This window comes from Squalius cephalus (genome assembly GCF_949319135.1).
Source record: "Squalius cephalus genome assembly, chromosome: 11".
Lineage (NCBI taxonomy): Eukaryota > Metazoa > Chordata > Actinopteri > Cypriniformes > Leuciscidae > Squalius > Squalius cephalus.
The window spans coordinates 34,884,871-34,907,837 of NC_137132.1; the positions used below are offsets into that span (position 1 = coordinate 34,884,871).

Here is a 22,967-nt window from a genome sequence, read left to right on the forward strand (position 1 = left end):
TTCAAAGTCTTGTTTGTTGAATATTTCCAGTTGTAAATATTGTAAAAAAAAAAAAAAAAAAAAAATCAGCTTGGTCATTTATATGTAATTTTATGGCAGTAATTCTAAATTTACAGATTTAACCAATAAAAGCAAGACATTGCACTCATGATGTGGCCTAATGCTGCGTGACCTTGAAATGGAATGGGAATATGACATCTGTGAAGAACAATCCTCTTCATACAGGCCTCTGGTAAGCTTGTTTGGGGTCACAGTCACACCACGCAAGAAAAATCTGTCCTTCTGTCAAAAACTCACTAGTGTGTATGTTGTGCAGTCAAAATGGATGATTACATATTCAAATAACTAATTATCCCATGCTTTATTTTATTTGTCACTGAGTTATTTTTATTTTTTTAATCAGTTTTAATATCAGGGTAAGAGCACTTACACATGATCCCACACTCTTCTGCTGGAGACTCTTAATGCCTGTAAAGCATGAAGGAAATGTGAAATAGAGATATGGCATAAGGAATAGTGTTAAAATGGAAAGGAATATCATAAGATTTACTGAGTGTTTTAAACACTGCTTTTCTGATCAGTCTGTGATGATTGTGCATGAACATCATGCATGTTATGTTTGTGTTTGTCAGATTTATATCTGTGGTTTTAATGGAACCGAGTGTCTCTCCTCTGCTGAGAGCTTCAACCCTGAAACAAACCAGTGGACTCTCATCGCTCCCATGAGTAGCCGCCGCAATGCTGTTGGTGTGATCGCTTATGCAAATCGAGTGTATCCTGTGAGTATTAAACACAGTTTTATAGTTTTAATTAACTATGATAACCATGACACAAATGCAGAAATTTGGAACAATCCCAGTTTAAAGGTTGCACATATGTAAATGCATGCATGGATGTGCATATACAAATGCACAGAATACATAAATAAAAAGTGTATTTATTTAAAGGTTGGTGGTTCTGATGGTGCCAGTGATTTGCGGAGTGCGGAGGCCTACAATCCGCTCACTAACATCTGGACTGATGTTGCATCAACGTGCAATCTACGCAGCAGCTTTGGCATTGAGGTGAGATGTGGACATTTAAAATCTGTATCTGGTGAAACTATGAAATAACATTAAAATAATGATTTGATGATAATGAATATGGGGGACTTTTTTTTTTGCTTCCATATTGAGAAAAATTGGAAAGTTGCACCCTAAAATTGTAGATCAATGTGTGTCAAAACATTCTAACTATGTTTAAATTAAGTGGTGCATCTATAATAAGATTTATTAATGTAAAGTTAAAGACATTAGCTGTACATTATTTATTTTCCTTTTTCCTTTCCTCAAAATCCAGGTAGTTAATGGTCAGTTGTTTGCTGTCGGAGGCTTTAATGGATTCAGCACCAGTGGAGCGCTACGATGAGAAGACAGATCAATGGTAACTTCCACAAACACTAAATCTTACAGATCACTGTACACTGCATTAGATATAAATATAAGTCTAAAAGTCTAATACAGACTATATTTCATTGAGACTCATGTCTCCTGAATAAATGCATTCAAAAAAAGAGGCTGTATTCTAAATGTTAAACTTTCTCTCAGTCTCAGGTGTAGTGTTGTTCATTAAAAAAATTAAACCTTGCAAGGGATCTCTACAGCTCAACAAACAAACATATAATATTGAGAATTATTTTTACTGAGTAAACTATTTATTGCTTTATTAACCCTTTAGAATTCCTGCAAAAATTGCCCTAAACGCCTAAAAAGGCATACCCAAAATACACTGGATGCTGTTCTTGAACCATTTGGAGTATATGCATGGTCTCTTTTGAAAGGGGACACTTTGAGGTTTGTTGTTGTTTGTACATGTGTAAAACACTCATTATCTATGGTATTGTTATCGACTTTTAAATTTGGCTTGGTAAGGCTTCATGCTGTGATGCCACTGTGTTTTCCAGCTAATACCTCCCAGCAATAGTTATATGCAAGCAACTGTTTACAAAAAAAAATGTAGGTGGAAATTTTTTCCCATTTTTTTAGTGAGTTCAAAGTTCTTTTACTCAATGCCAGTAAGACTTACAGTGATTCTGACTGTTTAGGAACAAACCTCAAAGTGTCCCCTTTCAAAAGAGACTGAAACCATACTCCAAATGGTTCAAGAACAGCATCCAATGTATTTTGGGTATGCCTTTTTAGGCGTTTTAGGGCAAATTTTGCAGGAATTCTAAAGGGTTAAGGGTAATCAGTAATAAATAATGGTTATTATTATCAATGTTGAAAACTGTTAATACTTTTTGGAAACTGATTCCTTTTAATGAAGATTATTTGATAAATAGAAAGTTCAAAAGAATGGCATTTACTTGAAATATATATCTTTTGTAACATCAAAAGTATTCATTTCTATTTATTGTTTTAGATCAATCTTACCCCAAATATTTTAATGGTAGTGTATCACAGTTTCCCAAAAAACGGTTTTCAACATTGAACTGTTTTCAATCATATTAGAATGATTTCTGAAGGATCATGTGACACTGAAGACTGGAGTAATGATGCTGAAAATTTAGCTTTGATCACAGGAATAAATTACATTTTAAAATATATTCAAGTAGAAAATAGTTAATTTTATAACTGTCTTAATATTTCACAACTGTTTTACTAGCCTATATTTTTGATCAAATAAATGCAGCCTTGGTGAGCAGAAGAGACTTAAAGAAAAAACCTTAAAGTCCCCCTGTAGTCAATCATTTTATCCCTTAAAACTCATCATGCTGGCAAAACCAGCAATGCAAGTTTGAGAGGTGGCGCCCCAACAAATCTCACGAGAATCACAACTTGCTTTACGGCACGACGTCACATACATCAACAACATATGAAGCAGCCTCTATGGAAGACACTAGCACGCATTTCAGACGTGAATCATGGCAGAGTCGACGAAGAAAACGAAGCGCAGTCGGAAGAGTGCAGAGAGGACTGTGCGTGAGTGGTATTTACGACAGTAACGTTAAATAGACTACGGAGACTCTAGGGGTCGCTGTTTGAGAAAAACGGAAACTGCATAGTGTGCCTTTAAAGCAGATAAACAACATTTAAAACTTGATTTTCATCACAGGGTGACTTGAACTCTTTGTTCGCCAGAGTACATCACTTTGCCCAGCTCTTGTTGCATTTGTAGATTGTTTTTCAGTCCTTTTCCCAGACAAAACCTTTATGCCTTACATTAATTGCACATATCCCAAACGCCTCTTAATATTGTGAATCTAGTTTGACTGCCTCTTCTGGTCAGAGTAGCTCATTATGATGGAGTCGTGTGGCAGCCGATCCATGGCAGCCTCTCTTCCCACTGTCCAGTCGCAGTAATGCTCAGCTTCCCAGGATCAAACCTCCAGTACTGCTGCTCTTTAAAGAAATACAGTTTTCCATCGGGCCGAGTCAAGGCGCCGTTTACCCCCCGGGGAACACCCTTCCAGTCCCTCAGAGCACGAGGGTAGTACGGCTCAATGCTCAGAGACTCCAGGTTCAGGACAAAGTAGCGGGACCCTTTGAAAAGCACCATATGGCCCAGAGGCTGGTAGAAGAAGGCACAGTCCGGGTGCGAAGGTAAGCCCAGTTTACTGTTCTTCCTGGGGAATCCAGGGTCCAGATCAGAGCCTGAGTAACGCCACATCCGTCTTCCTACCAGGAGAAAAAAACATGGAGATGTGTTGAGAATATGCTTCTTTGGAGGAATAGTTTACCTAAAAATGACCTTTACTCACTCTTAGGTTTCACGAATTATACAAATACTAGTATATCAAATACTATACCCAGATACACACTCATGTAAACTGATATATACTCTATAGCAAATCTTAACTGCTTGATTGTTTATATTGTCGCAAAATGCTAATTTTATATTCGTCAGGCAATTTATTAAAAGTTTTATATATTGTACATCCAACGTTATATGCATACATAGAATACACTCACTTAAATTAATTCTTCTATAGAAAATATTTTATACTGTCGCAAAATGTGTTATCTAGTCTGTTATTGCATTGCTCTATATATAAAGATGGAAAGCAGCTTTATCCACAAAGATAAAGTACACTTGTAACTCATGTTGTATATTCGTAAAAAGTAAACTTTATTATCTCACAGCTCTAATCTGCTAAATGTGACTATAAGGCATTCAGATTTTAATATTTTATAAACATTTGCAGCATCATGATTTTCTGTAAAGCTGCTTTGAAACTTTGAATTGTATCAGGTTATTATCAGGTTGAATTGTATCAGGTTATGTATACTTTATTACTTACTTTCTTCTGTGGAATATAAAAATAGTTTGTTTTTTTGTTTTCCAAAAGCCTATGGAATGCTTGTTCACAACAAAAACATCAGTATGGCTATATGAATGATAAAATTCATATAAATAAATAAAGTTGTAAACGTAAGTTCAGGAGGAGCCTTAGGCCATGTGTCTGCCAAAGGCGCTTGAGAGCATTTTGGCAGAGTAGCGTTTTTTTTTTGTTTTTTTTTCAGTTGAGACACTTTGCTTTCTATGATGCGGAATTTCAACAGAAGTTGTAATTACAAAACCTGCTTTTGGGGATTTGAGGGTTGACACTGCATTCAGTTTGACCAGATGTACCTTGGACAAATCTGCACTCTGGAACATGGGTGACTGCCCTGGATATTGTATTACCAGTGTTTGGGTAACGGTCTGAACTCCTGAGGTATTTACCTTTAAAGAAGTAGAGTTTGCTGTCCAGCGGGGAGAAAGCAGCTGCTTCAATAGCCAACGGCAGCTGCGGCCAGCGAGTCTGAAGCGGAAGAGGATCGCTCACACTGCCATTTGATACCGTCCAGAAATGATGGCCCTGAAACACCAGCACTGTCCCATTCTCATCTACAGAAAAACGACAGCTTTACACAGTTCAAGGAAGAGTGTTAATGTGTCAATTAAAATGTCCAGTTCTTACCCATGGTGATGGCATCAAAGAAACCCTGGCAGTAGTGGGGTATGAGGGAACCTCCCGTAGGATCTTGAGAAATCTGCCAGTCCTGCATGGGCCATCTCAGAGCCCGTCCTGCCAGTGGCTTCACTGTATCCCCAGGTGGTTGACCTGCACACACATGCAGAATGCCAATGTACTTATTACTTATATACTACCAGTGTATATGACACTCTAAGTTGTGCCTCTTCCCAGCAAACACAGTACATCAATGTGACTTCAGAAGATATTGGACTCCAACTAATCCAACGTCAGTCAGACGTTATATTTTGGTTGAAAATGAAAGTTAGGTTGACGTCTAAACCCAACTTTTGTTTGACATCAAGCTCCAACATCAGAGAGACATTGAATTTTTGTTGGAATAAGCACCGCACTGAAAAAAAGGGTGAAATGCATGGCAGCCCATTAAATCTGTGAAGATCTCAGCAGAGGAGGATTAAACAACTCCACAAACAGCATTCCCAGCTTCACTTATTACTAACCAGCCTGATTTTATTTCTGTCAGACGTCTACAGAAGCTCTTATTAAGATTAGGTTTAGATGTTGATGTTTTTATAAACAGTATTTATATCGTTTTTACCTCTACAGAACCACGTCCAAGTGATCTGAGGGCGCGCGCGCTTCCTGGTGTGTGACGTGTCACGCGTTCTGGCTTAGTCTGCGCAAGCGCCGGAAAGTGTACAAGAGGTAAAAATGATATAAATACTGTTCGTTTTCTCACACAAACCGCTCGTTTCGTGTCTTAAGCCATCAATGTGTACTTACGATGGGGAATTGTTTAATTTGGACTTCTCTGTGCATGCTCTTTCAGATAGTGACCATAGACCTGCATTATATGACTGACAGACAAGAACGGTTTGACTTAAAAGTTACAGTTTAAAAGACACTTATTATTCAGTAATATTATTTATTTGACTGCACGATTTTTGAACTGAACTGAATCAACAATGAAATGACTGAATAATTTCACTATTGTCTAATGACTGACACTATTGTCTTTTTACAGCAGAAAATTAATTGAACTCATATTTGATGGTTTAATCATCGATTTTCCTGCTTATGGAGTTTGAAACTTGAAACTTTGAAACAAGCTGTATTGTATTAAGCGCTATATAAAATAAAGGTGACTTAACTTCTCAGAGCTAAGCATCTAAGATGCACATATTTTCTAAAAGAAAAGGCGAAAACCCTAACAGATTCTCAAACTTCCTCACAATAGCCAGCTTTGCTATCACTGTAAATACATTGTTACTAAAGACCAGGGCCCGTATTCATAAAGAATCTTAATGCAAAGAGTAGCTCCTAGTGACAAAATTCTAAGAAAATTCTTAGAAATGTGGGCGTTTACTCTTAAATTTAAAGAAAAAATCCTAGTAAAGAAAAAAGTAATTCAGAAAGCATCTTAACCCTTAAAAGAGGTCTTAAGGTCAAAATTGTTAGGAGCACGGACGAGGACTTTTAAGAGGCTTAAGAGTTTCTTTAGCAGAGGAGAAAATGGCAGAAAGACGAAGAGGGAGAAGAAATGTGTTGCAGACAATGGATGACAGTGAGTTAACAAGACGCTATAGATTAGATCGTGCAGGGATCATGTTTGTGACTGATCTTTTTAGAGACACACTAATATCTCCAACACAGCGCAGAAATGCCATAGCGCCCGAAATGAAAGTAATCACTACATTACGATATTTGGCAACTGGGAAAATTCCATGTTTGATACATTAAAACCAACATTCAAACCACCATTTAAATAGACATGCCAACAATCAGTGTAATTGGAAAGAGTGGAACAATTTTTATCATTCTAAGCCAAGCAAATACCTTATAGGAAACAGCATGGTTAATAAAATAAGGATTTATATACTGTATACAATGTGTGTGTGTGAGAACGGTCAAATAGGAAAAATTACGCATGTAATTTCAAAGTGAAGGCTTAGAATAGACCCTATACTTAAAATCACTTTTTTCCCCTTCTTGGACAACCAACCAATCACAGTCTTCAAAAGATTGTGTCATACATAGCAACGGGGTCAACCCCGCCTCCTCACTAAGATAAAAGTTTTTGTATTTTCCTTACTCAGAGTTGCTCTCAGATCGGTCCCGAATCGCTCTTAGACTCCTACATAAAAGTTAAGCTAAATTAAGAGTTTTCTGAGAGGATTCTTAGAATCTTTATGAATACGGGCCCAGGGCCCGTATCCCTAAAGAATTTTTGTGCAAAAAGTGGCTCCTAGCGGCCAAATTCTAAGAAAATTCTCAGAGTCATGACGTTTTCTTAGAATTTCCCCTAAAAGTGACACGAAAATCCCAGTTAATATAAAAGCTATTCCTCAAGATTCCTAGCGCTTAAAAGGAGCCCTTTTAAGCGCTAGGAATCTTGAGGAATAGCTTTTATATTAACTGGGATTTTCGTGTCACTTTTAGGGGAAATTATTAGGAGCCCTAAGGCGAGATCTGCTAAGAGCAGGGAAGAGGACTTTTAGTGGCTTAGGAGTTCCCCTAAGCAGCTGCACAAAATGGCCAACAGAGGAGGCAGGAGAGATGTCCTGCAAACACTGGATGACAGGGAATTATTGAGACGCTACAGATTGGATCGTGCAGGAATCATGTTTGTTATTTTATTTTTTAACAAGCCTTCATAAATAGACCAGCCAGCAATCACAGACATTGATAAAAGCTGAGCCGTGTTACCCTCGTTAAGACCACACTGAGTTGTAACGTTGCAATTTCTACTTCATTAAGGACAGCCCCTTGAGATAGGCCATCTTGTTTTCAATGGGGTCCATATGGGAGTGAAAGTACAAAATATGCCAGCTAGGATATTAATATGAGCAAATAGGACATGAATCATTATTTGAACAGGGTGTAATGAGCTTAAGTTTTCACATATTTTAGATTCTAATGTTAGGCTATAACCCCTACAGATTACTATTCATTTTCCAGATATTTTCTTGAATGTGAAATATTATTTACAATTACAGTCTGCATAAGATTAGAGTGTATAATTATGTTTATTGATTTGAGGGTACATCCTTTGCTCATTATCACCAAAAGTTCATTTTCATCAAACTTGTAGGATCAACCAATCACGGCTTTTGAAATGATGACTCATACCTAGCAACGGGGTCAACCACACCTCCTCACTAAGATAGGATTTTCCATCCATTCCTTGCTCAGAGTTCACTGAAAATGTTCTGGAATCACTTCTAAGCTAAAACTCCTGGCAAGGAATTTTTAGGTTAAGTAGGAGCTCTCTGAGAGGATTCTCAGAATCTTTAGGGATACGGGCCCAGGGGCCGTATTCACAAAGCATTTTATCTTACAACTAGGAGTACTCCTAAATCGCACTAAAAGATTTTAGCTAGGAGTTTTCTCTTAAAAGTTATTCACAACGCCTTTCAGACCTACTCTTAGTAAAGAAAAATGACAACTCCTAAACTAAGAGTGAGTCTTCGTTGCTATGGATGACGTCATTATTCATGCACGAGCTTGACTGAAGTGACCACCTTGATTGGCTGATGATTGTAACGCGGGAATGATTCAAACACCTCCCCTACGATAATGAGTGACAGGTGACAGGTCTGAGAATGCGTGCGCTACACAAGTAGTGCGAAGGACGGAAGATGATGAATAACTGAATAAATAGCCTAAATGAATAAAGAGTAAGGCAAAACAAATAGCCTAGTAGCCTAATGAAACATATGGATTGATGCAATATCTTTGCAACATTATTGAATTAATCTGTCACTATATGCCTCTGCCTACGTTTGCAAAGAGAAGAACATTTTAATTTGATTCACAATGAAACATTACAATTAGTTTACATGCAATGAGTAGCCTAGTTTTGGTTGTTGTTGGTGGCGTTATTGCATCCCTAGTTATGCCTACAATGCAAAATTGTTCCCTCGCGATTGGAAGCTCCTGTAGCGCCGCATACGCATTTCAAAACATCGCAACGTGAAATGCCACAAAAAGCAGTTTGTGAAGGTCTTAGTGAGTTAGGAGTCCTCTCGACTTCTTTTAAGCTGTCCCAGGCTTAGGTACTTTTAGGGCTAAAATGCTTCGTGAATTACTCTTAGTCAAAATAATTAGGAGTCCTAAAGTTACGAGTGACACGCCCATTATTTTTAGGAGTTGCTCCTAAATTCGCCAGTTAGGAGCTACTTTTAGCCTTAAAATTCTTTGTGAATACGGCCCCTGAGCCCTATTCTTTGCTGCTAAAAGATAATATTGCAAAATCAACACTTGCACAGCTTTCTAACAAGAAAAGAACGGCTTGTTTACCATAGAGTTGTTGTATAGCAGTGATGTCATGCCAGCTGAGCAGTGCAGTAGAGCCCATCTTCTTATAGTACGGTGACATGAGCGCATGACGAACTGGTGAATGAACCAAACCCAGAGTGTGGCCAATTTCATGGGCCATCACAAGGAACAGGTTGTGTCCTTTAAGACCACTCAGGGTCCATCGTTCAGACATATCAAAATGAGCTTCACCACGGAATGGGAAAAATGCATGAGCCAGAGTGCCACCTAAGAAAATAAAGAAATAATCCTGGTTGAAAGACCAAACCAAAGTCCCTGTAAGGCAAATCATTTCACTCGCAGGCCATCTTTGAAATGCCTCTATTTTAGTTGTACAAGAACAGCTCTTATCTCTTTCTCCAAAGCTGTTCACCAAGCTCACGATTTCATTTCATATTTGAAATCACCAATGAAATCTGTCTCATACATTTTGTTTCTAAACACTGAAATTTTCCAGGCATTTTCCAGGCTTGAGCAGCCAATGCGCATGTGCAGTCGTAAGCAACCGGAGCTGACGACAGCTGCAGTGATGCGATGACTTTACTAATTGGCGATTGGCTCTTTAATTTCGAAGGCGGGCCTTATTCAGCCATATTGTGTGTTGCTTTCTCCCATTCATAGTAATATGAGTGCACCGTCTTTGTGTATCTAAAGTCTTTTTTTTATAACTTTGCAAAAAGAGGGTTGGTAAGTGATAATAACACACCAATCTCATGCTAACAAGAATAAAGTGTAAAGATTGTTTTTTATTTATTTATCAACACTTGAATGTGGGTAAGTTTCATAAAGAAGCAACATATTGAACAAAAAGTTTTTGTTCAAATACTTCTTCCTGATGCATTTCAGAACAATGATTACATCATATATGGAGTAGATCACGTCCATCAACACTAGGTTGACATTTCATTTGGTAACTTTAGGCAATTTATATGCTGTTTAATGTTTGATGAGTGTGTTATTTTACATGTGTGAAAGAAATGCTTCTATCGCTTGTTTCTGCTTTTTCACCTGTGTTTTGATCTGGAGATTCTCTACTCTTTCAGAAGATGTGTAATAGCGCCCCCTACTGAATAACAGTGAAAACATGGATAGCCGGAAATTTTAAACATTAAACTGCCAGTAAGAACACTTTTTTTCTAAATTTTTTTATGTAAATGCTAATACACAGCATGGCACAAATGCTGTCCATAGACATTGGGAACAGAATATGGTAACTATTTAAATTAAATTATTAAGAAAGAAAGAAAGAAAGAAAGAAAGAAAGAAAACTTCACCTGGCCCATCAAATGCATTTCCTGTCCCATCATTATGTTCCCCTTCAAAGAAAGCGAGCCTGATGTCGGTGGGACCCTGCTGGAGCTCCTGGAAGAGCAGCCCGGACACGTTACTCCAGAGCTGGAACGCTGCGTTCACCGCCACACGCACCTGACTGGGAGAGAGACTCCGCGGACAGTTCATGATACCATAGGTGAGCTGACGTTTGTGCCATTTCTCTCCTATGGAAGTATGAACAAGTATCAAACCAATGTATGTTACATTTATTACTATAATTCACTGAGTTAAGAACATTTCAAACTGTATACTAAATTAATACTTAATTTCGTATTTTACATTAATGACATCTTTAAAAATGTACAACAAAGACAATCATAGTTCATCTTTTCTTGAAAGATACATAAAATGTTCTCTTCATTATAAGTGGACAGCACTATATTTAACCATGGCTGGCATCTTGACTGATTTCTTTGTAAACTAATTATATAAAATATTCATAATGCACCATTTTTCACATAATTTGTTACATATTATTGTTTTTACACAAGAAGATTAATAGATTACTGAACATACGGTTATGTTACTCATAAGAAATTTCAGTTGTAGTGCCCCGTACAGTTTTGACATAACTCGTGTGCTCCTCAGATCATCCTCTGCTCTATGTGCATCAATGTTGCATTCAGGAGATTTAGGTCAGTTTGTGAAAAAAACAAGCAATGGCTTCATAACACAAGTGTAAGCCTTCACATACATCTTCATAACACTTCAACAAATCCAATTTTTTTTATCACTTTTTTTAATCACTTTTTGCCAGCACTGTATTGCACTGTGTTTGAACTGTGTGCAAAATTAGTGTGAGTTCGAAAAAGGTTCTTGAGAAAATGCAAAATGGCAGAAAAATTTTATAGATGGAAATTAAATCAAAGATATACATTTGAAAGGGCTTGACCCAAAAATTATTTTGTTCTTAGAGAGTTCTTAGGGTTCCTAAACGCAAATCGATTCCATGCACCAGATGTCTGTGCGTCTGAGTAGATACGCACGTTTGAGACAATCCTGCCAAGTTGGGTTCTCTACGATTTACGGTCTCTGACGTCCATACAGAAAAAAAGAGAAGAAAAAGAAGAAGCAGAAGAAGAAGAATAAAATCAGTACAAACACAATATCCATTGGTGCTTGAACCCTTATAAATGTGTTGGACATGGAGTAGGTGTTACAGATCTGCCCGGCTCTCTCACCAGCCAATCACAACGCACTCCCTCACCAGAGTTCTAATCACACACACCTGCATCTCATCCCCACCCTCATCACTGACACTATTTAATCCCACTCTTCACCACAGTTCATTGTCTGGTCTCGTTCGTATGATGAGGACTACTTACCTTGCCTTAGCAAACGAGCTACCTGACATCTCCAGCGATCCTCCAGTGTCTCGTGCTTTCAAATCTCCTGTTGTTCAGAGTTCCAGCCATCCTCTACCTGTCATCACTCCTGTAAGAAAAAAACATACTATTCACTTCCAGCATCCCGCTCTCCAAATCATCATTGCACTTACCACTTACCTGCCATCAGTTCTCCCACTCTGTTGTTGTCTAAATAAACTCCTTGTTAACTTCCATCTCCTTCTCTTGAGTCTGATTCCGTGACAGTACCGATAGACAACAGCATGAGCTCACCGGAACCGCTCCAGGACGACACTGATCCCATCACACCAGCTGTCACCACAATGGATTTCTCCTGCAATGTTCATTGACCCTGGAAATGCAGCCGCATCTCTTCACCAACGACCGGGCTAAGATCACATTCATCATCTCCCTGCTGAAGGGGCGAGTGCTCCAATGGGCCGAAACCATCTGGACTCAATCCAGTGCTATAACCCAGTCTCTGAAATGATTCTGTCACACACTTTCGTGAAGTTTTCGGCAAACCCGTTGGAGATTCATCAGTGGGTGAGCAACTTTATCATCTCCATCAAATAAATAAACTAGCTGATTGCTAGCTGATTGTTGTACAATTGCTAGCTGATTGTTGTACAATCTAATTGCTGTAGGCAGCGATTCTTTTGTGCCTACAGCAATTAGATTGTACAGCAATCAGCTAGTTTATTTATTCATACATGCTTGTTATGTTTTCTTCAATGTCTATAGTTTTGTCTGTCTTGTCCTTGTTCTCTTATGTTTTAATGTTTAAATGTTTTTGTATTTAATGTTTTTTGTATTTGTTTTTTATTGGTATGCAGCAGGCTATTTTAACAATGGAGCGTGTAATGGTGACCACATGAATTTCCTACTTGTGGATAATAAAGTTTACCTTGACCTTGAAGGGAATATGTCAAATGATTATGCTCTCAAGTTTAGAACCCTCGCGGCCGCTAGCGGCTGGAATGAGTGCTCGCTCCTCATGACCTATCGGCAGGGATTGGACCCCAGAGTGTGGCTGCATCTCGCTGCATACAATGATGCCATCGGCCTTGAACGTTTCATCCAACTGTCCATCCGCTTCACCACCCATATGCAGTCGTGTCTCGAAGATCACCAGAGTCAAACGCCATCTATCTTCCTCTTCCAGCCAGAGCACCTCAGCACTCCAGAACCAGGTATCGAACCTATGCAAGTTGACTATGCAAGTTCGCCTCTGCGGAGCCACGATGTTTACCAAGTTGGACCTCCGCAGCGCCTACAACCTCATCTGGATACATGAGGGGGACGAGTGGAAGACCGCCTTTGTGACCCCTACTGGACACTATGAGTATCTGGTCATGCCATATGTTCTGGTAAATGCCCCCTCCGTATTCCAGGACTTCATGCATGAGGTGCTCCAGGAGTATCTCCACCGGTCAGTACTCGTCTACATAGATGACATCCTCATTTACTCCCGGAGCATGGTCGACCATCGCCACCACATTGCAGAAGTCCTGAAATGCCTGTGGGAATTCCATCTATTCCTCAAGGCTGAGAAGTGCTCCTTCCACCAACCCTCAGTGCAGTTCCTTGGTTACAACATCAGCGACACAGGTATCCAGATGGATGAGGGGAAGGTGGAAACCATCCGGAACTGGCCCACACCATCTACCATCAAAGAACTCCAGCGTTTCCTTGGCTTTGCCAACTTCTACAGATGGTTCATCCATGGCTACAGCTCCATAACCAGCCCCCTTACAAGTCTCCTGAGAAACAAGCCCAAGTCTCTGACCTGGTCACCATCTGTCAACGAAGCATTCCATCTACTGAAGAAGACATTCACCAGCGCACCACTCCTCATCCACCCAGACCCCGAGAAACCGTTCATCGTGGAGGTGGATGCCTCCACCACCGGGGTAGGAGCGGTGTTATCCCAGCAGCAGGGGACCCCAGCCAAACTCCATCCATGTGCCTTCTACTCCAAGAAACTCAGCCTGGCGGAGAGTAAGTACGATGTTGGCAACCGAGAACTCCTCACCATCAAACTCGCCCTAGAGGAGTGGAGGCATTGATTGGAGGGTGCACAACACCCCTTCACAGTCATAACTGACCATAAAAACCTTTAGTACTTAAAAGAAGTCAAGAGACTTAATCTCCACCAGGCCCGTTGGGCCTTATTCTTTACTTGATTTAATTTCTCCATTTCAATGGTGGTGGTTGAGGAGATTCCCCCTTCCATGTGAAGCGCATTGATTACCCAGAAAAGCGCTATATAAATGTGAGGAATTATTAATTATTTCCTATCATCCAGGTTCAAAGAATGTGAAGGCTGACGCTCTTTCCTGTCTGTTTGCAGCAATGGAAACAGCAGAACTCCTCTTCAATCACGTCTTCAGATACTATGGAATCCCAGAAGACATCATTTCAGACCGCGGACTGCAGTTTATATCAAGGGTATGGAAAGCGTTCTTCTCCCTCCTAAGTGTGACCATAAGCCTATCATCCGGGTACCATCCACAGTCGAACGGGCAGACCAAGAGGAAGATCCAGGAAATTGGCTGTTTCCTACAAACCTTCTTCCAGGGCCAGCAGAACTCCTAGAACCAGTTCCTAGGCTGGGCCGAGTACGCCCAGAACTCCCGTCAACCGTCTACTGGACTCACTCCCTTCCACTGCGTACTCGGTTACCAGCCACCGTTGTTCCCATGGTCAAGGGAACCAGCCAATGCCCCAGCGGTCGACTAATGGTTCTGAGAGAGCGAGAGGGTCTGGGTCTGGTCACCACCAGCTTCAACAGGCAGTGCGCAGGCGCAGGATGACAGCCGACCTCAGACGTGCTGAAACTCCCTCCTACCAGCCAGGTCAGAAGGTCTGGCTGTCAACCCGGGACATCACGATGCGTCTGCCCTGCAAGAAGCTCAGTCCCAGATTTATTGGTCCCTTCACCATCATCAGGCAGATCAACATGTACCTCCTCCATCTTCCAGCACATTACAGAATTCATCCTGCCTTCCATGTCTCACTCCTTAAACCTCATCACTCTCACGTCTCTGTTTCCCCAAAGCCTGGCCAAGCAGTGGAACCTCCACTTCTGTCAATTCTCAAAGATGAATTGAACCTACCAGGTCAAGGAGATCTTGGACTCCCGGTGCCGTGGTGGTATCCTGGAATATTTAATAGATTGGGGAGGCTATGGACCCGAAGAATGATCATGGGTTCCGAGAGCCGACATCCTCGATCCCACTCTACTTGAAGCCTTCCACACTGCTCATCCTGATCGTCCAGCACCCCGAGGAAGAGGTCGATTATTGCACTTACCACTTACCTGCCATCAGTTCTCCTGCTCTGTTGTTGTCTAAATAAACTCCTTGTTAACTTCCATCTCCTCCTCTTGAATCTGATTCCGTAACAGTAGGATGTGTTGCACAAATTCTTCATCTCAGGTTAATCATAAATGTATGTTCTAACTCAGTTAAAAATATAGAAAGAGTGGACGAGCTGAGTTTAAAATGTTCAGATAGTTCCCTTTACAGAGACATCTAGTATCAGTAATAAGTGTTCAGTGCACTTTTACTTAAACATCAAAATTCTCTCTCCAAATCTTCTTAAACTGACAAGAGCTACGCTCAGTAAATAACTAGCTTAACATGTGACAGAGGTTTTGTGAATTAGACACATAATTACAGACTTCCAAAACACAAACACTGTTGTCTGAGGTATAACATGCTAGGATTTTCTCTATTATACCACAATTGCTAATTCATATTTTAGTGCACAGTGTGTATATATATATATATATATATATATATATATATATATATATACATATATTATTGTCCATATATTGTCGTCATGAGACAGTCGCTACATATTTTGTTTTTGTGTTGAGAACCCACATCAGGTACTGACATGAACACACACATACTTAAACCAATGGTGCTGCATTCCTGAGGTATTAGCACATTTTCAAACTGACAGGTCTGAATATACAGGTCCAATTCACACATACAAACACTGAGCTTTTATTTCAACACAGCTCAAAAATATCACCTATGCAGCCTCTGTTAGAATGACTGACTCTCTTTTCTGCCTGTCTGTCCAACTATAACCTACACTAATCTGAGATGTGTATGTTCGTTTTAATCCACTCAATAAATAATAAATGTCTTCTGCAAAACTCGCTGCCAAATACCTGACTGAAAACAGGTAATCAGTACACTGTCAGTGTAATCTAATTTATAGTTTATAAAAGTTTTATAAACTTCAGCTCTTGGCAAACTGTGTGAATTTGCATGTTGCGGTGGGCCACAAGTGGATGATCTAACCTACTAGGCATGTATACACTCGATATGGACAGTAATTATGACTACCACTGTATTTACCCATTATTATTCGGCTCAGAATTACACCCCACCCAGCAGGCACAGAATTACCTCACAACTCCATGCAAATCCATTTTACCAAAGGACCGTTTGACAGAAAATGTTGTGTCTACCACTTATCAACATTTTTTTTTTGTAAAAAACAAACAATGAAAACATGACCTGCATGCATTCATTCAGTTTGCAAGTAATTTGCACTGAATTACTGTTCTTGTTCTCAGTCTTTATTGCTGTTCTTTGTTAAAAATACACACGATGTGTGGAACAGAATGGGATTTCAGAGTTTTAAGGTGTGCCCAACACTTAGAGAGCGTCTTCAAACATTCGAGATATGTCCCTCAAAAACAGGCTGGTGACTTCATAAAAAAAAACAAAAAAACATTTTGAGCAAAAAGCTAAGAAAAGAACTTTTTTGTCAAAGACTACGCCTGGATCAGATTCAGAACAATGATCAAAACTCTTGAAGTTTATCTGCTTCAAGAACAGCGCCGTTATTACATCGCTAGTGAGAAATGTCTCGTAAATTGCTGAACTATTTTACTGATAAAATCTTCAGAGTAGCGCTGACAACACATTTCTGTGCAAGTGTGTGTCCGTACTGTATGTGTGTGTGTTTGAGAGAGAGAAAAGAGAGTATGTGCTTTCTGTACATAATAAAACATAATTTTGTGGCAAAAAAACATGGAAAAAATTTGTCGATTTGATCCTATTGTTTACTATATTTATTTGCTTGGTCAGTGTTTTTTGTGTGTTGTTTTTTTTTTCCTTTTTTTAATTTTTTTTTTTTTTTACTGTTTTAGGCTGTAAAGACCTTTGAAATAACTGAAATCATTTGGTGAAGTGATATGGACATGTTATGCGGTCAAGACCTGCCTGGAACTACTTTAGCCGTGCAATTCCCTGAAACTAATTTCAGACCTTAGAACATTTGTCAGATTCAAGCATTCAACAGCCCCGTATCTTTACCTATGTGAGTGTAACGCTTCTTACGGAGATGCTGCTCGTGTCGCCCATGTCTGCCCAAGTGGCCTGTGAAGATCCTGTTGGCTCTTCGGCTCCAGGAACTATCGCCCCCTACATCTTTAACCCCGCAGCGAGCTGATGACATCTTCTCCAGCGTGGCTCTGTCCAGCCGTCCAGTGACAGACAGCTGAGACAACCACTGAAACTCTCTGAAAGACAAGAGACGACACGAATAAACAGCTGCACTTCACTAGATCAGTGACCCAAATTCTCTGGACCGTCATTAAACTGCAGTTATGATGTTTCTGATAGCTGGTATGATTTTATACCAGGTTAAGACGATGAACTGACACCCACAGTCTTATACAGTTTTGATGAATGACCAAGTTTGTTAGTGAACAAAAACATATTTTTTGTCAAAATCATATTCCTATGTCTTGAAATACGAAGGACAATAACAACTAGACTAGAAGATCATGGTGCTAACAAGGTCACAGGTTTTACCTGATGGCAGACTCTACTTCAGCATTATGATGAGTTTCCTTCTCCTTTTGCAGGTATCCGTATCGCTCCAGAAAACCCTGCAGACACACACACATCATGTGTCATACGTCATTATCACTTCAATCAGCCCTGTGACAGCAGCTCGAATTCACCTCGGAGATCACTAAAACCAGATATATCGGGACATCACTTATGGAAAATGGCAAATTGTTGGCACTGTAAACTAAACATATTTTGGAATGAAGTAGTACCATAAACCATACCATAGTAACAGACACAACAGTAGCCATTACCCATATGAGCATTGTTTGAGATGCATTTGTTGACCTCTGCATGAAAAAGGACAATCTAAGATGTAGGCCTCCGTGCCTCTGATACTTTAGAAGATGCCCTTCACTTTATTGTGAATCCCCTAGACGAGAATACTGAATGTTCATCCAGAAAGGGATAAAATTGAGTGAAAGTACAGATACTACTGGTCAAATGTTACTCCGTTACAAGTAAAAGTTTTCTAAAGACCGCTTTTTACTTAAGTAAAAGTACAGAAGTACTTGTTATTAAAAGTACTTAAGAATCAAAAGTAAAAAGTAAATGTCAATGCATTGTTTTATTATTGTTGCATTGTTGTATGTAATACTTACAGTACCTTATGCCTCTGAAGCAACCTAGTAAATCCACCTACCAGTTAGAAGTATCTGTGGAATTAAGAGCTTTTAGAATGTTATAAAACCTATAGAAATAGGTTGAACTGAGCTGACAAAAAAGACAGCCATAATCATCTTCATTTTTTTTTTATTTAACACTCCTACCACCCCAACCAAAGTACACATCTATGTGATTTCATGCACATTTAAAAAAATCAAACCAGCTTTAAAACCCAGCTACACAACCATAGCTGTATAACTGCCCAACACCAATACACTGCTTTAACAAACAGCAAAACAGAAAGACCTGTTTGCCATGGATGCACGCACTGCGCCGAGGATCTGCCTTCGTCCATTTTGCCACCAGTTGATTAGTGTTCAAAGAAAATAATGAGAAATCGCTGAACTTCACGACACGTGATCCTATAGTGACTACTGATATGCATGTCACCTGCAAAAAACAATCATGTTTTAGAGATGAAAAAAATCATCCTCTGACTGACGTTACTACTTTCTACTCAAGGACCTTGACAGAATAAAAAGTACAATATTTGTCTATCAAATGTAGTGAAGTGAAAGTAAAAAGTTTCCAGGAAAAAAAAAAATACTCAAGTAAAGTACAGATACTCAAAAAGTGTAGTACTCAAGTATGTGTACTTCGTTACTGTCAACCTCTGAATGCATCTCATTCTAAACAAGGGTTTGAACAGAAACCAAAGGTTTAAAACAAAAAGCCTCAGTTTTCAAATGTGTGTATGAGGGGAAATGTCTCAGTCAGGTATTGGCATGCAAACTGCATATTTGCTTTTAGTGTAGGTGTGTAGTGCACTTCTGAACCACCCGGAGGTCACAGGTAGGATGAGACTGAAGCTGCAGGAATTTGTTGGCAGATCTGCAGTGAAGCAACACATGATCAAAGTAGTGGAAATAGCTTTATTGAGAAACCAAGAATTCAACTGTTGCAGCTTTCCTCCAAAACACAGAATCATTGTTCATACATTTAACAAGTCTGCCAGTGTATAGCCTAGTGGGGATAGGAAACTTGCAAACTAAAAAGCATGATAGAACCTCAAATTATTATTTTTATATTTATAATTTTTTCTTGATTGTCGCAAATCTTTTCAGCTAGGTATCATTTAAATTTCATTCATATCTGGAGACACAAGCAGTTGAACATGCGGGGGAATGTAATTACAGTGAACTCACAATGAAAATCCTCCCTTGGGCTGTGCCAATTATTCTGACCTGAAAGCAGGCTCATTTTCCATTGCTGAAAGCAGGACAAGTCATGTCTCCAACATGCTTGTATGCATTTGTATAACTAAAAACATGGCTTTGGATTTAATTTACTTGAAGCTCATAACACTTAAAAAAATTAATAATAATAACTGTTGAGCTAAAAAATAAGGCAACTTATCACATTCAACTTTTTAAGTTAACTCAATTAATTCACTTCAGTTAAAAGCAACTTAAATACTTATGTTCATCTGTGCCAGTTTTGAACTTAAAACCTCTTGTCAAGACAACTAAAAAAAAAAAAAAAAAAAAAAATGTTCAGCCAACTTGAAAAAATAAGGCAATCTATCACACTCAACTTTTGAAGTTAGCTCAACTAAATCACTCCAGTTAAAGTTAACTCAAAAACTTTTGCTCGTGAAATGAGTAGCAGGTAGCCTTTTGAACTTAAAACTTCTTTCAAGGCAACTAAATGCAAGCAGCTACAATCCTTGTTTTTTCATCTCCATGTTTAAAGTTAACAACACAACATGAACATCATTTGCCTTTTAAAACTAGAGGCACACAGTTTACCCATTACACCCGGGCCATTAAGTTGCAAAAATTGCAATGAGAAGCACATATAGCTCAACACCTCAGCACACAAATCTCAAACAGGGTGATGATCAACAATTGTAATTCAGTAAAAATATGACCTCTGAAACACATGACAGCTAAATAACAGCAACAACAGCAGCAGCAGCATAAATCACGCAGGTTAATGCAAAGCCATAATCATTTTTATATAATAGTTACCACATAATTTTTCAAGCTGCAATGCATGCTTTTGCAATGCATGAAAAATTGTTTGTTCAGATAACTCAATTTGGATAGTTGGGACAACATTTGGACAAGTTTTGGACAAATACTTAAGGTTTTGAAAAAAGCTAATCAGTTGAGCTAACTTAAAAAGTTGAGTGTGATAGGTTGCCTTATTTTTTCAAGTTGGCTCAAAAACTTTTGTTCATCCAATGAGTAGCCTACCAGGGAATCTTTTGAACTTAAAACTCTGTGTCAAGACAACTAAAAAAACAAGTTCAGTTGATTTTAACTGGAGCGAATTAGTTTTTGTTAATTATTTAATTTTTAAAATTAGCCTTATTTTTTAAGTTAGCTCAACTTTATTATTTTTTACAGTGTATATACTTTTTATTTCATTAGCTGTGTATTTTAAATAAATAAAAATATAATGGTCCATATTTAAGCATATGTATTATTAATTATTTTGAGATAGTATACAAACAAGATAACTGGTGCACAGCGGATCTTACCTGAGCCTGATCAGCTGTGGAGATTGGAGAGCTCACCGCGGTCTGAACGCACAGCAGCACAAACATCTTTATCTGTGCACTCTTCATTTCTAAAATCACCTTAAGAAAATAGATCCCATCACGATGAAAGCCGAAAGAGATATAAAGAGTTATTTCTCACTGGCGCGCAGCCGAACGGCTCTGAAAGCAACGAATAACGAGCGCGCGTCCCACCTCCAGAGCGCGCGCGGGTGGAGACGTGTATCTCTCACGTGAACCATCACTGAACTCTCATCACTGAACTCTGAACTCTCATCACTGAACTCTGAACTCTCATCACTGAACTCTCATCACTGACCTGCTCTCCGACACCAGCACGGACATGGAGGAAGAGAACCTGCGTATAAGTCAAACCAAAGATTATTCAGACACCAGATATAATTTTTGATATTTTTTTACTAGTGGGTGCAGGACACTATAGTTCATTTATGTAAGTGAGGATAGCAAAATAAAGTAAACTGTACCCAAAAGTCCTTCATACAGTGGACTACCAGTAAAATGTATACAAATTTGGGACAAAACATTATTCAGACACTTTGACCTGACCATGTTTTGCTTAAGTGTTTTTTCTTTAACTGCTAATGCGACCTTTTAACACCACAGAATGAACGGAATTAAGCATTGCTTGGTAACTTGTTGACCTAAATTGGTATTATCTTATTGTGTAGTTAAATTTAACAGCTGACTGCTATTCAACATAATTCATTTGTGAGAGTCTAACAGAAGGATGGACAAAACCAGTGAAATATCAACTGATTTGAGAGGAAAGATTCTTTTCAATCAGAAATATAGCAAAAATGTTAGATTTGCCTATGGGACAGTCTTTTCCATTGTGAAGAAATTTAGTGAGACTGGTGAGGTGAAGAATTTGCCTTGTTGTGGAAGAAAGAATGACAATGGGCTGCATTCCTCAGAAGAAACCCTTGATCAGCAGGAGAAATCAAATAAAACGCCTCCAGTTTGCAAAAGAACATATCCACATGTCCACATGCAGAATTCAGGAAATCAGTCCATTGGAGTGATGAGAGCAAATTTAACATGTTTGGCAGTGATGGCAAAACTAAAGTGTGGAGAACCAAAGGAGAAACCCCAGTGTCTTACTCCTCCTGTAAAGCACGGTGGGGGCAATGTTATGGTGACGGGGTGTATGGCAGCTAGTGGACTGTAAACTACATTATATTGATGGAACTATGAACTCGGAGATGCATGTGGAAATTCTCCAGTCAGATGCTGCCATCAGCCGGGAAGCTCATGGGCCGTCGGCACATCTTTCAGCGTGATAAAGACCCCAAACACACTGCAAAGAAGGTTGCTGATTTCTTTACGCAGAAGAGGATTAAACTGGCCACCACAAAGTCCAGATCTAAACCCGACTGAGCATCTCTGGGAGGTGATGGAACGTCTCCGCCTGGAAGTGCCGAAAATCCCACAGGAACTGAAGAACCTGCCGCAGCGAGTCTGGGAAAATAGTGAAGGTCAGGTTTGCATGAACCGACTACAGGCTGTCATTGAGGCTAAGGTGGCCCAACAAAGTATTGATAGTTGTGTAAATATTGCCATATTAACAGTGGTCTCAATCATTTTTGGTTGATTGTAATCCATCCAGATCAGAACCTTTCTATGAAAGTTATCTGACATTATCGAGATGAATTTGTTCTGACACAGTTTTACTCTGAGTTCTTGTCATATTTTATTACAATTTTCTAAACTATAGCAAATAAACTGTGATAATGTGAGAATTGTTGAAGGTGTCTGAATACATTTTAGTTTGGACTGTATATATATATATAATTAACCGAAAGATTAATCGCGATTAATCGCATCCAAAATAAAAGACATGTTTAAATAATATATGTTTGTGTACTGTGTATAATTATTTTGTATATATAAATACACACACATGCATGTATACATTTAAGAAAACGTGTTATTTATTTATA

At 39.0% G+C, this 22,967-nt stretch overlaps 1 protein-coding gene across 2 annotated transcripts; it reads right to left on the reverse strand.

Moving 5' to 3' along the window:
* Nucleotides 1-2,716: 2,716 nt before the first annotated feature.
* On the reverse strand, nucleotides 2,717-21,171 carry mmp28 (matrix metallopeptidase 28). 2 transcript variants are annotated; one of them, XM_079885604.1, is made up of 8 exons: nucleotides 20,989-21,171; nucleotides 17,799-17,875; nucleotides 17,322-17,503; nucleotides 10,549-10,770; nucleotides 9,257-9,502; nucleotides 4,943-5,086; nucleotides 4,705-4,869; nucleotides 2,717-3,656 (listed from the first exon to the last, which is right to left on the reverse strand). In XM_079885604.1, the coding sequence occupies exons 1-8, from the start codon at nucleotides 21,073-21,075 to the stop codon at nucleotides 3,277-3,279; spliced, it is 1,503 nt and encodes a 500-aa protein (XP_079741730.1). In that variant the 5' UTR covers nucleotides 21,076-21,171; the 3' UTR covers nucleotides 2,717-3,276. The 2 variants fall into 2 exon arrangements, with proteins under 2 accessions (XP_079741730.1, XP_079741729.1); XM_079885603.1 differs by having other exon boundaries at nucleotides 17,298-17,503.
* Nucleotides 21,172-22,967: the final 1,796 nt, after the last annotated feature.